Source organism: Protomyctophum bolini (assembly GCF_963924005.1).
Source record: "Protomyctophum bolini genome assembly, chromosome: 3".
NCBI lineage: Eukaryota > Metazoa > Chordata > Actinopteri > Myctophiformes > Myctophidae > Protomyctophum > Protomyctophum bolini.
In genome coordinates this window covers 36576944-36592161 of record NC_137864.1, presented here as the reverse complement: position 1 = coordinate 36592161, position 15218 = coordinate 36576944, and the positions used below count along the sequence as shown (strand labels likewise).

The following is a 15218-nucleotide window of genomic DNA, read 5'->3' as shown; positions in this document are numbered from 1 at the left end:
CGGTAATAATAATAATAGTATTAATTCTGGATGAATAGATAAACAAAATACGAGTTTTCTCATATTGGCACAGGCGGGTTTAAGCTCTATATACAAGAAATCTCAAACCTGACATATATTGTGTTAACTTTCATTTTCTAATGGATGTGATTGCCCCTGGACCAAATATGGGATCATACGATACGCCGTAGATACAGCATAGATAACCAATGTCATAGACTAGCCACATGGAGCCGTAGATCCACGACATTACACCTAGTCTTGTGCTCAAGTCATTACGCCTACAGTGAATTGTAGGCAACATGAAACTTATGCATACTGTATGTTCACCTTTTTAAACTTGGCCCACAAGGGGGCAGTATATTATATTCATATAGGATTGAATTTATTATAACCGCTTAAAACCTCATATATATATTTTTAACCTACTTCATAGCAGCTTTACATGTTGATGAGTTGAGATATATATAAACTCATCAACATGTAAAGCTGCTGCAAAGCACCTGCATCCATTCATATAGTCGCGCACTTTTTGATATTGTACATAAACTGTAAAGACCTACAATCCTAGTATGGGGCATTTGATACAAATAAGTTCAGACCCACTCGATCCTTTCATTTATTGTGATGGCTTTTACTAGTAGTTCTGCGAAAGCTTCACGTTGGAAGCAAATGTGGCTTACACATCCACATAAAAAGACCAAAAGAGTAACCATAACTAGCAGGTACTCATTTTTAAAGACATTTTCGTGCTCTTAAAATAAACTTCACTATTGTGCATAGACCAAATTCTAGAAGACCATATATTCAAAGATTGGTCCTGTGAAAGATATGTTATGATTCATTGGAGCATTATACTAACTATACCAAGCATTCTGGCAGAAAAGAGGACCGTCTGGTCTGGTGGCAATACTGAAAGCCACCCCAAAGGCTCTGGTTCCTGCTTTGGTGTGGTTTGATCTGTGCGTTCTTTAGCAAGGATCTCATGCTGCCAAAATGTGCATTCAAAATAGCAGGCAGAGCCAGACAAAATGCAAGAAGGCCAGCATGGGCAACAGTATATAGAAATATAATATGCCAATATTAATGTTTGCACCTCCTTTAAAATAATAGATTTGATTGAAATGATGGAAAAGAAAGAGGTGACACTAAAATTGTTGCTTTGTTAGTACACTGAACTCCATGCTGAGGTGACAAAATGAGGTGACAAGATGCCATAACAGATTATCTGTCATCAAAGTAACTGTTGCTAATGTAGTTCCTGCACTTCACGTTAACTTCAGTAGAAGAACAGATATACCATTACCTACAGTAACATTTTGCATAGACTATTCTATTTGAATACTGTAGTTTGAGTAAACACTTGTATATGTGCAAACTAGTAAAACCTGTATACATACATGCTGCCTGGCCTAAAAATGGACCATTCACATTGTCTCACAGAGTTAAATTAAAAGATTTCTGTGTGCTGAGTTTAGCATGCCGAGTCATGCATGCATACATTGTGAAGGAACCTCAACAGTAAATTTGAGGACATTGTTCTTTTGTCTTCTACTCCGACAGTGCTAGGACTATACATACTACACTATTTATTTATATGAGACACTAACTTAACTGCAGTTAACAGTTAGTGTTAAAATATATTGACTTAAGTTCAAACATAACTTTGCAGCTCATGGTTTGTAGTCTGGAAACATGGGGTCCATAATGGGGAAACGTATGGCCCTGTGCCCATAAACGCTAGGCAGCTGCCCCAAATTCTACGCTGCATAATTAGGGACAGGACACAGAGCTTAGTCTCTTCATAGTCTGTTCAGAGTAACTAGTGCTCTATCACATAAAAATATATTATAGCTATGTTATATGTTACTTATGATAAAGTAAGTGGTTTAAGACGTTAAGATTTGGTTTCAAGTAAAAGGTACCCACCATGGTAATTCCTGTAATGAGTACGGTAGTTTCTATGCAGTAATAGTATTTACAAGGTGTTTTTTAAGCTATATTTGAGTTCCTTATTCTTTTGCTTTTAAAAAGTGTTGTCTTTAGACAGTTTTTCTCTAAGGGACTTCCTATTTTGTCTGGGTTCAAAATACTATTGAACTTCCACATTTTCATTCAACAGCAAGATTTCTTTCTGATCTTTTTCCCACAGTGATGGGGCTGTAGTCATAGCACCTGAATTAATCAGTTTAGACAGGAAAGACAAGGTTGTCTGTAGTAGCCAGATACCAAGTGGTAATTAATTTTTTTACTAATGACAAACGCACTCATTGACTTTGGTGAACCAAAATGAATCATAATAGTTTAAACAGAGTAATCAGGCTGTGCTAAATTACTAATTTTAAACACCTGCAATGACAAGACATCCCCCAACTGCACACTCTTTTTTTAGGGAGATTATTATTCTCCGTTAAAATTAGCAGGGTGTAAACTCTCCAAAAAGGACTCTGCCATTGAATAAAATATAGCAGAGGCTCACACTCTGGAAAAACAACAACGTGTATATCAATTTGGATCAAACTAATTCAATGCAAATGACTTGATAACCTCCTATATTCAGAATTACATAATTTCTTCACACCACCAATCAAAGCACAGACCAATGCCCGACCAAGAAGCTGAGGGTTTCCATGATCGAAGATGTACAGCAGTGGTTTTCAAACAGTGATCCTCGAGGAGGTTCCAGGTGGTCCCCAGCTAAATGATGGACAGTTGGTAACCAAATGAACCCTCATTTTCACAAATGGACCCATAAGGGTCCATTTGGTTTCATTTTACACTCTCAAGAGTTACATTTTTGTTAAACATCTGCATTTTCCAAGTTAATTTACAAGAAGTCTACACAATTAGAGAATGTAAAATAATTGTTATTTAATGTTTGCCTGTTATCTCTCTTATGGTACCACATCAATACAGCACAGAATTGTGGACAACATCTTATCCAAAGATAACAAGACGAAAAAACTCATCAAATGCTGATCCTTGGCTCAAATGCATAATAAATAATGGGCCTTGATATGAAAAAGGTTGAAAACCACTGAGGCCAAATCAAGGCCAAGCCAGGCTACCTGTTTAGCAGGGATATGGTCAGCTGTGTCCCGCTGGTCCTCAGTAGGAGGGATATCTATGACCAGGCTGGGAGGCTTCTTGCTTTGCAGTCGGGTGTCTCCCTGACTGCTGGCAGGGGACGGAGGCTCCTCGGGTCCCGGTGAGGACATCTTGTCAGAGTTCTGAAAATGCAAAAACAAAAGTATGAAATATAATTTGGAGTTAAAAAAAACAAAAAAGGAGTAGTTTAAAATATCGAGTAGTAAAATATAAAAGGAGAAAGAGTGATGTCACTCTCTCAAGGATAAGATTTTTTAATAAAGTTTTGTTCTCTCCAAGAGCATCAAGATAAAAACTAAAGGCTGAAAATGAAATGAAAAACAGCTTTGTGCAGGCCTTGCAATGACCCCCCAAACCAAAAACAAATCCCACAGGTATTTTGGAACAAGAAAGCAACATGGAAAGCATGAGGCTGAACCAGTTGCTTTAGCTAGCCTACAGAAGTCACCAACCATGCTCATGGGAAATGTTTATGTGCATTTCTTGCTAATAGCCAGATCCCAGGAGCAGACCCCCCTTCTTTCCTACAAGCAAAGGCCCATCCCGTCCATACAAAACAGGCACTGTAAAATAAACAGCAGCACTTTTTGGCTGTCTTCCAGGCAAATCTAATTAGTTAAGTGACTCTTTCAGATTTCTATAAAGGGCACTAGCAATAAAAAAACAAAAACAGAAATAGACATTTAGATGCATGTTCAATGTTGATATCTAGACTTCCTCAGAAAAAAAGAAAAAAGGCAACAACTCATTATTTTTAAACATAATAAGCAAGGGGTCTTCTTATACATCATGACAATAGCATTCATACAAGCAGGGCCAAAACAGTATACCGTATTTTAAACAGCAATACCAAATGACAAAATATCAAAATAGTTCTTCAGCTACATCAAATCAATACAATGTGGTATTGCAGATCAACCAAAATCCAACCAAAGGGGAGGATCACATTACAAGTATGTCTACTTGGGTCGATCCCTGTGACAAGCACGTGTGTCACAACTTAACAAAGACTGTTTACACAGCAAACAGCATACCACCTTAAATGAACCACATGCAACAGAATGCTGAAGCATACACTCCAGTAGAGCGGCAGCTTGGGAACCGCAAGGTTTCCAGTTCGATCCCGGGCTCCCCCAGAGTTAGTGTCAAAGTTTACTTGAGCAAGACTCAAGGTTCAAGCCTCAAGGTTCAAGGTTAGCTTTATTGTCCCTTGCAGGACATTGGTTTGCAATGTGCAGGTAATTGATTCCGATGTGCAGGTTTGTGCCTTGTATGGTTTCCTCCGCCATCTGTGTATGAATGCGTGTGTGAAATTCTATGAATGGGTGAATGTAATGCACAATGTAAAGCGCTTTGGATAAAAGCGCTTTTCTCTGTTGCCACCGTTATACAAACAAATGCTGAACGATCGAGACTTAACCACAGTCAGATTTTCAGGCCAGCTGATCTAATTGACAAAATTCAATGCATTACCCGTCTTCTTAATTCAGGACACACAGAAGTTGAACAGCAGGGCAACGTTGCCTTCCACTTTACCAATCAAAGTCAACAGCAACAATACTTCAATACTTTCCAAAATATGTTCAGTGTTTCCACAGAAACCGAAAACTAGTGTAGTTTCAGTTTTGTCCCATGCCTGCACAGCACACCTATTATCACAATGATCTTGAAGCCTTGGCTTTGTTCTGGAATTGTGGCTGTATGAATCAATGGAAGGCCTTGGGTGTTAGCGGCAGGAATGGAAGCAACAGGGAAATCTGACACCGGCTCGAAGAATAGCCCAGTTTCCACTACAGAGCCAAACGGTTGCTAGCCTTGGGCTCACTCACGGTTCACATCACTCTCAACTGTGTGCACCCAATGGCAAAGCAACAGTTCTTTCTTTACAGGGGGTTAAATTCAATCCCTAGACTCCTTCAAAACCGCTCTCAAAGAGCACTTATGGAGTCGGCTGCAATTCAAAACTGGCCCTGTACACATGTTCCCTATTTTTCTAACTGTGTATTTTGCATGGAAGTGTATATTTGTTGGTCTTTAAATGTTCTGGTGAATTGAAAATGGAGGACGCCGTCATGTAAACAAGACTTGGTGCATTTTCTGGTTTTATCCTCCAAGCAGAATTTGTATTGACCTGTACTTTCGTTGAACTGAACTCATTCCACAAACAATTTGCAATCAATCAATCCAGTAGCAGGGATATATCCAGTAGCAGGGATGTATCAAGTAGCAGGGATTTAACAGAAATACACTATATATACTATATAAATATAGCATTTTGCGTACTGGTTAAGTGTGCCCTGTTGAAGGAAAGCTGCTAGGGGCAATCTTGGTTGTGCAGGGTCTGTGGAATAGTAGAAAGGGGGTGGAGGCTCGGATTTGGACCCATGGGAGTACTGCAACTGCACACACACACCCACACACCCACTCAGATAATGAAATAGGCAGGAATTCAGCTAATGGACAGTGTCCGATAGGCAGGTTGATTGTTGCTGACCGCACTCTATCCATGTGGAGAGACTATCGGGAGGTTTTTCACACAGGGAAACCAATAGAAATGGATTGGAGATTATTCTCCCAAGAGGAACATATTATACAAGCCAGTCTGTTGTAGCGGCCTGTATGAAGGAGTTAGCAGGGGAAAATATGTTTCTTTTAGACAGACTACATAAGAATAGTTTTGAAATATCCATAAAATTGTCTGCCTGGGGCTGTTCTTTGAGCTTATTTTCCAAGTGAAAGAAAGTGCAGGGGGGGGATGGGGGTAAATTTTGTATAGACAATCCTCATCAGTTGTGCGTGCGACCGTGCGTGTGTGTGTGTGTGTGTGTGTGTGTGTGTGTGTGTGTGTGTGTGTGTGTGTGTGTGTGTGTGTGTGTGTGTGTGTTAGAAAAAGTAGGTCTTACACCACTCAGTCTGAATCAGTATACAATTTAGCCTGATTACGGCAGTCTTTCCCAAGAGTTTGCCATTCCATTAAGATGTCACAGCCTGGAGCCAGGATATTACATTACATTTTAGTTTTAGTTTCAGATTTTTCTGGCAACAACAAAGCATACATTGTTGATGCCAAATTGCCAACCCAATGAGTGGGTGAGGAGTTGTTTCAGGAACCGTGGCTGTAGCCTGTGTATCAGCCACAGTTCTTGTGCTTTCCACCTGCCCATACAAGGATAACAAACTATTGAAGATTATAGGCAAACAGAGTAGCAACAAACTGCAACCAGCTTCTGAGGAAACAGCCATAATTAATAATGGGTTATTTTAATAATGGAGTTAGTTGCCTGGTTAAAAAAGTTTACTTGGGCCCGGACGGTTAGCTCACCTGGCCGGGGCACCTAGGCTGCTGAGCCTCCCAGACGGCGTGCCACGGGTTCGACTCCCGATCCCGACGGCCTTTTCCGCGTGTCTTCCCCCCCACATCTCTCTACCCATTTCCTGTCAATATACTTTCAACTATCAAAAAAGCCAAAAAGATATCTTCAAAAAAATATATCACATCCGTGTGAAGTGAGTGGTGCAACTCTGTGTGGGGGTCCGCGGGGGGTCCCGGAGACTCCAGACCCACGGCCAGGGTGCCGGCCCGGTTCCGGCGAGCCGCCCCACGTCCGAAACGGTTGAGAAATGACTGTGTTACTGTGTGGGGGTCACTCTACTGTACTGTACTGGCACACCCGAAATCATCATACAGTATATACAGTTAATATGTGCGTGTGTTAGGTTGCGCACAGGTGGTGAAAAACAACCACGCTGTTTTCGTGCTCAGACCCAGGCACCCACCCAGCCAGCCACACACACAGCTCCGTAAGGGAGTGGTTGCACCACTCCAAAGGTTTACTTACATTATATGTCTGTGCTTTGGTGACCTAAGGGCATGTTACTAGTTAGCTTAATACACATTCCTATGTCCTAATAATTAACGAAGGATCCATTACAATATGTAGAGATGATATAAAAACAAAACAAGCCTCAGTAAGGATAGAATTGAACTGTGTGCCCGTCAATCTGCAATGGCAAGCGTAGATTTGTTTACCTGGAAACAGTAAATAAAAATATTTAAAGAAATGCTTATGTACGTTTAGGAGCGAATTAAAATAATGAATCACCAGTTGCACTTAATTTATTTAAAAGTTGCACTTTATACTTTGTTGAAAAATGAATAGCCAAAGAAGTAGCCGATCTACAAGCTTGCACTGCGGCTTGTACTGTACACGAGCTATTTTTGAACATTTGAAGATTTTGTTTTGTTGAAAATTCTGGTAAATCTTTGAAAATGTTTGCCAATAATGGCCAAAATAGCTGTGCCAGACTGAATGCTGTAATGTTAACCCAGGGCGGGAACCCAGGGACCCCGTTTGGTGTTCTACCCCTTGTTGCTATGTACAGTATATTAGCAGCATAACATTTTTGTAATTGTTTTATTCATATTTGAACATTTTCAGAAAACATAGTTCAGTATTTAGAAGGCAATTTTAGAATCAGGCTAGTCCTAAATGTGTTAACTACAGATACAATCAAATGTTAACTCCTGAGTCCTGTTCGTGCAGTTACACATGCCAGTGAGTCAAATGTGTGTCAGAGAAGAGATGTGCCCAGAATGACATCATTCATTGTTATCTCATCATGTGACATGGAAAGCAGTCTAGCTTTCTGCTAAGTGCAGCTTAATAGAGACCACACCACATAATAGAGACCACACCAACGCAACACCTTGTCTGTGAGACTACCGTATTAGACAAGGTTGTGGGAGTTGGCATGTTTCTGTTACAAACTACCTCCACCGCTTGTTCCTATGAGAGTGTGTAACCTTGGTTTTTCCTCTTCCCCTGAGAGGAGGATACTGTGTGTGTGTGTGTGTGTGTGTGTGTGTGTGTGTGTGTGTGTGTGTGTGTGTGTGTGTGTGTGTGTGTGTGTGTGTGTCAAGAAGACACAAATAGTCAACCAACCAAGCTCTGCACACACACACACTGGTCTTCTACATTGACATTACCACCTCTCTGGAAACGGTACCACACTTCAAGTACCTCGGCAGCATCCTCTCACACAGCTGTAATGTGGATGCAGACATCCAAGCCCGCATCAACCTAGCCTCTGCCGCAGTTGGTCACAGGTTTTCACTTTTCACCAACAAGAACCTGAACAAGAACCATACAGTAGTGTGTCCACACTACTGTATGGCTCTGAATCCTGGACACCATACAGACGGCACATACGATCCCTGGAGGCCTTTTACATCCACTGTCTGCAAAGGATCTTGGGCATCACATGAGAGCACCACATGACCTATGAAGAGATCTACAAACAAATTATGGCACACAGACAGCTCCACTGGCTAGGTCATGTGGTCCGTATGCCTGCAGTCCGGCTACCCCGACAGATCCTCTACGGCCAACTTCAATCCGGCCAGAGGTCTGCAGGACCACGAAAGCGCTATAAGGACCATAAAGGACTGCAACATTCCACCCTCCCACCTGGAGGTGAAGACATCCCTGAGATGCGCAAAGAAGCGCAGGCAGCGGCATGAGCACGCTGCAAGGACTGACCAACTAGGTTCAACACACACCTGCCCCACATGTGGAAAAGCGTGCAGATCTGCAATTGGTCTAAACAGCCTTATGAGGTGGCATGAGCGCACCAAGCACTGAACCCCTTACCCCAGGAGATATGAAGTCATCATCGACAACGATGGACTGCCATAAGCAAGTGCGTGCGTGCCCATGTGTGCTTCCCTGTTTGCCTGATGCATGAAGTGGTCTGAAAAAGCAGACCACATACGTATTGCAGCTTTGAACTCATTTATTAGGCCAAAAGAGTTCCAAATGGAGGTGATCAACCTGTGGCACTGTTGAGGTGGAAGCCCAGGTTTTATTTGATAACAGCCGTAAGTTAATTTGTATAATTTAGTCTAGTGCTTTGAACTGCCTTCCTCTTGACAATATAATTAGAGGGGGTTCAGGTCAGGCCAGTTGGCTGTTCAGTTAAGCACAGTAATGCCATGGTCAGAACACCAATTACTAGTAGTTTAAGTCCTGCTGGAAAAGAAAATCAGCATCTCCATAACGCAACATATGGAAGCACAAAGTGCTCTAAAATATCCTGACAGGTGGCTGTTTTGACTCTGGACTTGATAAAACAGTGTTCCAATGAAATAATCACCGACAGTGAAAACTTCACACTGGAGTCAACACAGCCACTGGTTGCACTGGTGCAGTCTGGCTTTCAGTATAAATCAGGCACCTTTAAAACAGTTTTTGCATCAAACGGTGTGAAAAAGAAAATGCAATAGTTAGCGTTATTAGCGGTTAACAATTGCCATTTCATGGTGCTGTGGAAAAGCTGTGTATGTAAAGCTTGCACGTTTGAACTGAATCGGTAATTTAAGAAGCCCAAAGACATGCTCAGTCAGCAGTGTAATGCTCTGGTAGTTAATTAACACAGATAATAAGATATTAGCCCTGGTATGCTGCAGTCGTTTGCACGAGGCAGAGTGCTGCAGATCTGGGTGTATTTCAAATGGTTTATCGTAACATGGTTGAGAAACTCCACCGTGTACTTCCCCAGCAGCTGCTCACTGTCATGAGGTTTCATAAGCTCTGTGTTTAGCCATTGTCCTTGCTAAATTTTCATCAAATATTCCACAGAACCGTTTGTGTTTTAGGACTAAATGGTTTGCGACTTATTTGAAAGTAATTTCTGAATGTGCATGATCGACAATACTATTGCATCCATAGGAGGTGGGATGTAAGGGAGCGCTTGTTTGAGAGCACTGACACGTCAACACCGCCTCACCCGCAGTCCAAGTTAACACAGCCGAGCGCTCCCTATCCATAACACTACAGTTTATACTTATGTATTGTACCAACTGGCAACGAAAGGACTTCGCATCAACGCTAATGTATCTTTAGCCAAGAACAACTCAAGACATTGACATGATGTTCTCACAGTAATGTCCTGCATGATGAATGCCTCATTGTCACAAATGTGCGAGCTGAGCACAGTGGGCAGTCTGTTTTTTTAATTACCCAGAACGCAGGCACTGAGCGCATCATTTGAACGAAGACGTTTGTGAACTGCACTGAATGATTAAGTACATTGAAAAGAAAGACGATCTGATCTAGTTCTTCTCTCTGCTGAACAGGCCAACCTGTAGGAGGCCCTGAATATACTTCTCATTCTCAAATATGGCTAAACTAGTTGGAGTCTTGCCAAGCCAAATGCAGCGCAAAGCTCATTTGGTTCTTCTTGTGTGTGTGTGTGTGTGTGTGTGTGTGTGTGTGTGTGTGTGTGTGTGTGTGTGTGTAGTCCATACCACATAAAGAGATAGAAAGACTGAGCTTGCATATTACTTTGCACAGCAATTCCCTGCCGGACGTAACATTCATGTCTTTTTGGTGTCACAGCTACAGCTGTCATGGAATGTTCTCCCGGCCATAATATCTACATGGCTACACATGTCATACAATCCTGAGCTTAACCTACTTGGCAGGAATGTACTGTATCTTCTACTCTTCCTTGCAATATTCCCTGTGATTCTTCAATTAAAGTCAGCAGTTTCAGCCCCATTTCATCACACTTTGAAAAGTGAATGAGCAACTGAATGTTATCCTGGACACAAGTGTCAAATTTATAATATGGTCAATCTTAGTTTTAAGGCTGTTTCCTAGGTCTTCATCAACCTTTTTAGTTTCAATTAATCACAGGGCTTGGTAGAGGTAAAATGGAAGCAATAATGATCTAAAATAGCAGGTTTGTGGTTCAACATAGGGGTGCAAGAGTTATTGTACAAATCGATTTAATCCAATTATTAAAAAATATATATTGATAATTTAATAAAGAAAATGAAATAATGGATGCCTATTTTGGACATAAAATAAACATTAAAAAAAAGTTAAAATAGCAAATCTACAAGCTCACAACGATGCAATGCGTTGCCAGCTTCTATTTCCACTACTTTTGCAAGACACCATTGGGTGATGAAGTGTGATTTACAAAAATGTTCATTAAAAACACACACTTCTCAATGCATCAGTGAGTCAGTTTCTCCAGGGTGATGTCAGTGATTGCAAATAACTTGCTCACTTACGACGGCATAACACAGCCGGCACAATCCTCTCCACCTAGACGTTTAGAGGATTAAAAAAGGCAGAAAGGGGGAGTCATCTTACTGTATGCATCCACAGTAGAAAGAGCTGCCGTCGCCTGATGCCACTATTAGTTAGCGGTTGTCGTTCTGAAACTCTGGCCAAATGGGGAAGTGGCTTTGCCTCATCACCTTCTCTTCCGATCTCCTAACATCCTCGACATGAATTCTGATGAACAGATCCTTTTAACAAAAAAAACAGAAATCGGTCAGGTTTAGGTACATACACAGAGCTTTCCCCGGTGGCTTTCCTCCAAATGGACCCATTTGGTTGCATTCATACATTATCAGAGTTATGGGGGTAACAGATTGTGGGGGGAAAAAGCAAAGAAAATAGTCATCACCACCCCCTGAAATGAAGGCCACTATAAACCGGTTATTCAACCTGTGCAGAGACAGCACTCTGACATTAACTTTTGTGATAGTTTGCATAAGAGTCCTTGGTTTCAAACAAAGTGTGAATTTAATTATTTCAGTGACAGCTGAAAACTTTTCCAAGAGCCTGCATGCCCAAACCCGCATACCAGCAAATACCTATGCAGAACAAGGCAAGCTAGCTCCCATTGCAAAACTATCACTGTCAATTTATCTGAGACATGACTTATTTTAGTTGTCTTTACAGTACATATAGAATTGCATGCATATAATTATGCAGAATTAGTGAGGAAATTAAAGACTGCTACCCAGATATAAGCCATTTATACACTTTGCCGTGCACGTGCGTGTGTCTGTATAATTTGGCCAGCACAGCTAGCAAGGGTCTTAAGGTTTGGCATTGCAATCCCTGTCAATTTGCCAAACTGTGTATCCCGATTTGAACTCGGAAAAAAATATACTAGCATAGCAATAGTCTTTACACATATATGTAGCCAGAGCAAAGATACATGTGATCGCCTATCCAACACCATCACACAGCAAGCAGTGAAGCACTTCCTTTAAAAGCCCTGAAAATTAACAGAAAGCAATGTAGATTTGTAGTAGACCACCACACAGACCACAAACTGTATTAGTCAGAACAGTTAGTCTTAGTAGTATCCACCACAAACACTCCCTTTAAATTTTAGGAGGCTTTGCATTTCCATTAAGTCCCTCTCAGATGATGCATCAGGCAGTCTGGAATGTGGTTTGGCATGTCATTGCAGGAAGGAATCACAATAGTCTGGCCTGCCATTATAGTCTTGGGATTGAGGTGGGTTTCTTGCTATAGGAGAAGCACCATTTCTTTCTGGGTGTGTCCCAGGCACCCAGCAAAACAACTGAGGAACACAGATAAAATCATGGGAGTAAAGCCCCAGGAGGGATGGAATAGAACTATTCATTTCCCACACCACACCAATCCAAACTTTATTTATAAACTTTATTTATAGGGCACATTTAAAAACAATACAGTTGACCAATGTGCTTTCTCCTCATGAGCAAATAGCAAATGACACAGAGGCAATATCTGTGCTAAAGCCAGCTAAGAACTGATGCCTCACTCAGACAGGATAGTCTAAAAAGTGAGTAGAACATGTCTGGACCTCATAGTTGATAGGGGGGAAAAATACAGCTGTAAATAAATACATAATTTTCACCTGTGAAACTTTTCTCAAGTATACAGTGCAAGGGTACATGTAGGGGAATTAAAATTGACCACTTCTTAAGCCCCAAAACAAATATAAAAATGCTGATCCACAAGCTTACAAGTAAGTAACGCATCACAGCCTGTGAGCTTGCAGATCGGCTATATTGTATGTTCACCTACCTACAGTATAACAAGATGCCAAAAATAGACACACACGGTTAACTTGATTCCAGCTGAACATGGCCCATGCTATGACCCTTCACCTCAACTCATGTTTTCCTTTTTTGTAAGGGCAGAATGTAAATGTTCTAATTTGCACCTAATAGCAGTTGACATACTGTAGCTTGGTGGCAGGTGTATTTGTCGTGCAACAGACACAGGGCTGTTCAACCGTAAAGAGGCCATGCAGGTGCTGTGTGGATCAGCACTGGAAAAAAGCAGTATAGCATAAATTATGCATACGATTTGCATTGCATATTCGAATTGTGTGGTATACTTGCCGGATATAAATAACATAAAAGGGCTTTGTAGTAATTCCTCCTTATCCATTAATCACTAACACGTTGTTTGTTTAATTAACTGACGAGGACACAATATGTTGTGATTTTCCTCTTGAAAGTAGCAAAGTACTGTTGCCAGTGGCCACTGATTTCGAGGTAGTGCTGGAGATTATTTATGGTGAATAGGGTTCATGAATGAATGAATGAATGAATGAATGTGTGTGTGTGTGTGTGTGTGTGTGTGTGTGTGTGTGTGTGTGTGTGTGTGTGTGTGTGTGTGTGTGAGAGAGACTGTTTCTGATTATTCATTAATATTTTCCAATAATAGTTTTTTTTGCCGGCTAAATAAATTCAGTAGGCCTATAGATGTGCAAGCAGCAAGAGAAAACGTGGAGAAACAGCCTCGATCTGTCAGACTCATCATAGTAGTTGACATACTTGACCTACATTTTCACGCAACTGAACGTCTGCATTATTTACTTTCACTGCTGTAAATGACTAGCTAGTAAATGACTAAAGCAGCATACTTAGTCTTCTGTATGTACACATGTGAAAGAGAAATATAAAAATAAAAAACAAGAGCTTCACCCTTTGATGATGTGTCTGTCAGTTCAGTGACAGACAGTAAAGCCCTGTTAACTGAACAGTCTCACAGTTAATGTAAATTTCCATAACCAATTCAATTCCAATGAAACACAAAACAGACCGCCTGACAATATGCCAATTCCCTTCCCTCCCACATTCTTTTGAAAAATGGAGGTTGTTGAACCCATTGGACACGTTTGTTGGCCAAAGGGCTTTTATTGTGATCAACTTTATAAATTGTATGCCTTTTTAAAACATCATGGAAATGGAAACACAATTGTTTTCCAACCACGACCCACAACTAAGAACAACAGATGAAGCATGCTTTGAACGGCTGGCTTCAGTGGGAACGTGTCCAGACTACTCCAGTCCAGACGAATTGTCGTATGTTCTCATGTTTAGTTACTAAACTCCAACACAAAAATGTTACACAGCATTTCAGCATGAGTTGCCTTTTCCCTTTCACACGTTCTTTTTAACAAACACGAATACTTTATTTTTGTATTTTTTATCGAAAGAAAGATCGCGCAATTGCCTGCAATATAACTGAGTTTCAAATGATACAATACAATCAAAGAAAAAGTGATTCCACTCACCTTCGAGATAAATATCAGTTATTTTCTCATATGAATGTAAGCTGTGCACCAACGTGTTGTTGACGAACGGTACGGTACTTCCCTCTTCGTTCTTCTCCAATATCTTTAATTGTAGCTCCCTGGACAAGTGGGCGGAGAATAAAGCCCTTGTTTTATGCTCCTTCGTACGACGGTGTCGCGCGCCGAAAATAGTCGATTTGTAAGCTCACAGCGTGTCGCGGAGGCGACCCGCGGTGAGCTTGTAGATCGGCTATTTTGAGCTGACCGCCAGAGGGAGAAGGGAGGGGTCGAGCCCCGTCGAGGCCGAGGGGAGATACTTGTGGGCCTGTCAATGAAAATCAAGTGTGATGTTGTTCTAAATACGTCTTGATCCCTACATGATCTCTTATGATCCAATTCTACTCACATCACACATGTAGCATACTCAGTCCTTGAACGCATAACTTTTGACAAAAAAAAATACAACTTATTTTCCAGACCACACAAACTGTCGTGATGATCAAAGTAAATATTGTAATTATACATAAATAATAATAATAATAATAATAATACATTTTATTTATATGGCGCCTTTCAGGTCACTCAAGGTCGCCTAACAAAACAGAAAAGAAATACAATACAATAAAGCAAGTTTAAAATACACACAAAGGCATGCAGCAGACTTCTACTCAAGGTGGGAGTAGGCTTGTCTGAAAAGGTGAGTTTTGAGGTGGGATTTGAAGGTGGGG

General features: G+C 41.0%; 1 protein-coding gene across 1 annotated transcript in view; it reads right to left on the bottom strand.

Moving 5' to 3' along the window:
- Positions 1 to 14616, bottom strand: part of LOC308309742 (inactive rhomboid protein 2-like) — a 34218-nt gene extending 19602 nt beyond the window's left edge. The window contains exons 1-3 of the mRNA XM_080755659.1: positions 14491 to 14616; positions 11271 to 11428; positions 3069 to 3230 (exon numbers count right to left, since the gene is read on the bottom strand). Coding sequence (XP_080611785.1) covers positions 3069 to 3230; positions 11271 to 11279 — 171 coding nt within the window. The 5' untranslated portion in view covers positions 11280 to 11428; positions 14491 to 14616. The remainder of the gene's footprint in view (positions 1 to 3068; positions 3231 to 11270; positions 11429 to 14490) is intronic.
- Positions 14617 to 15218: the final 602 nt, after the last annotated feature.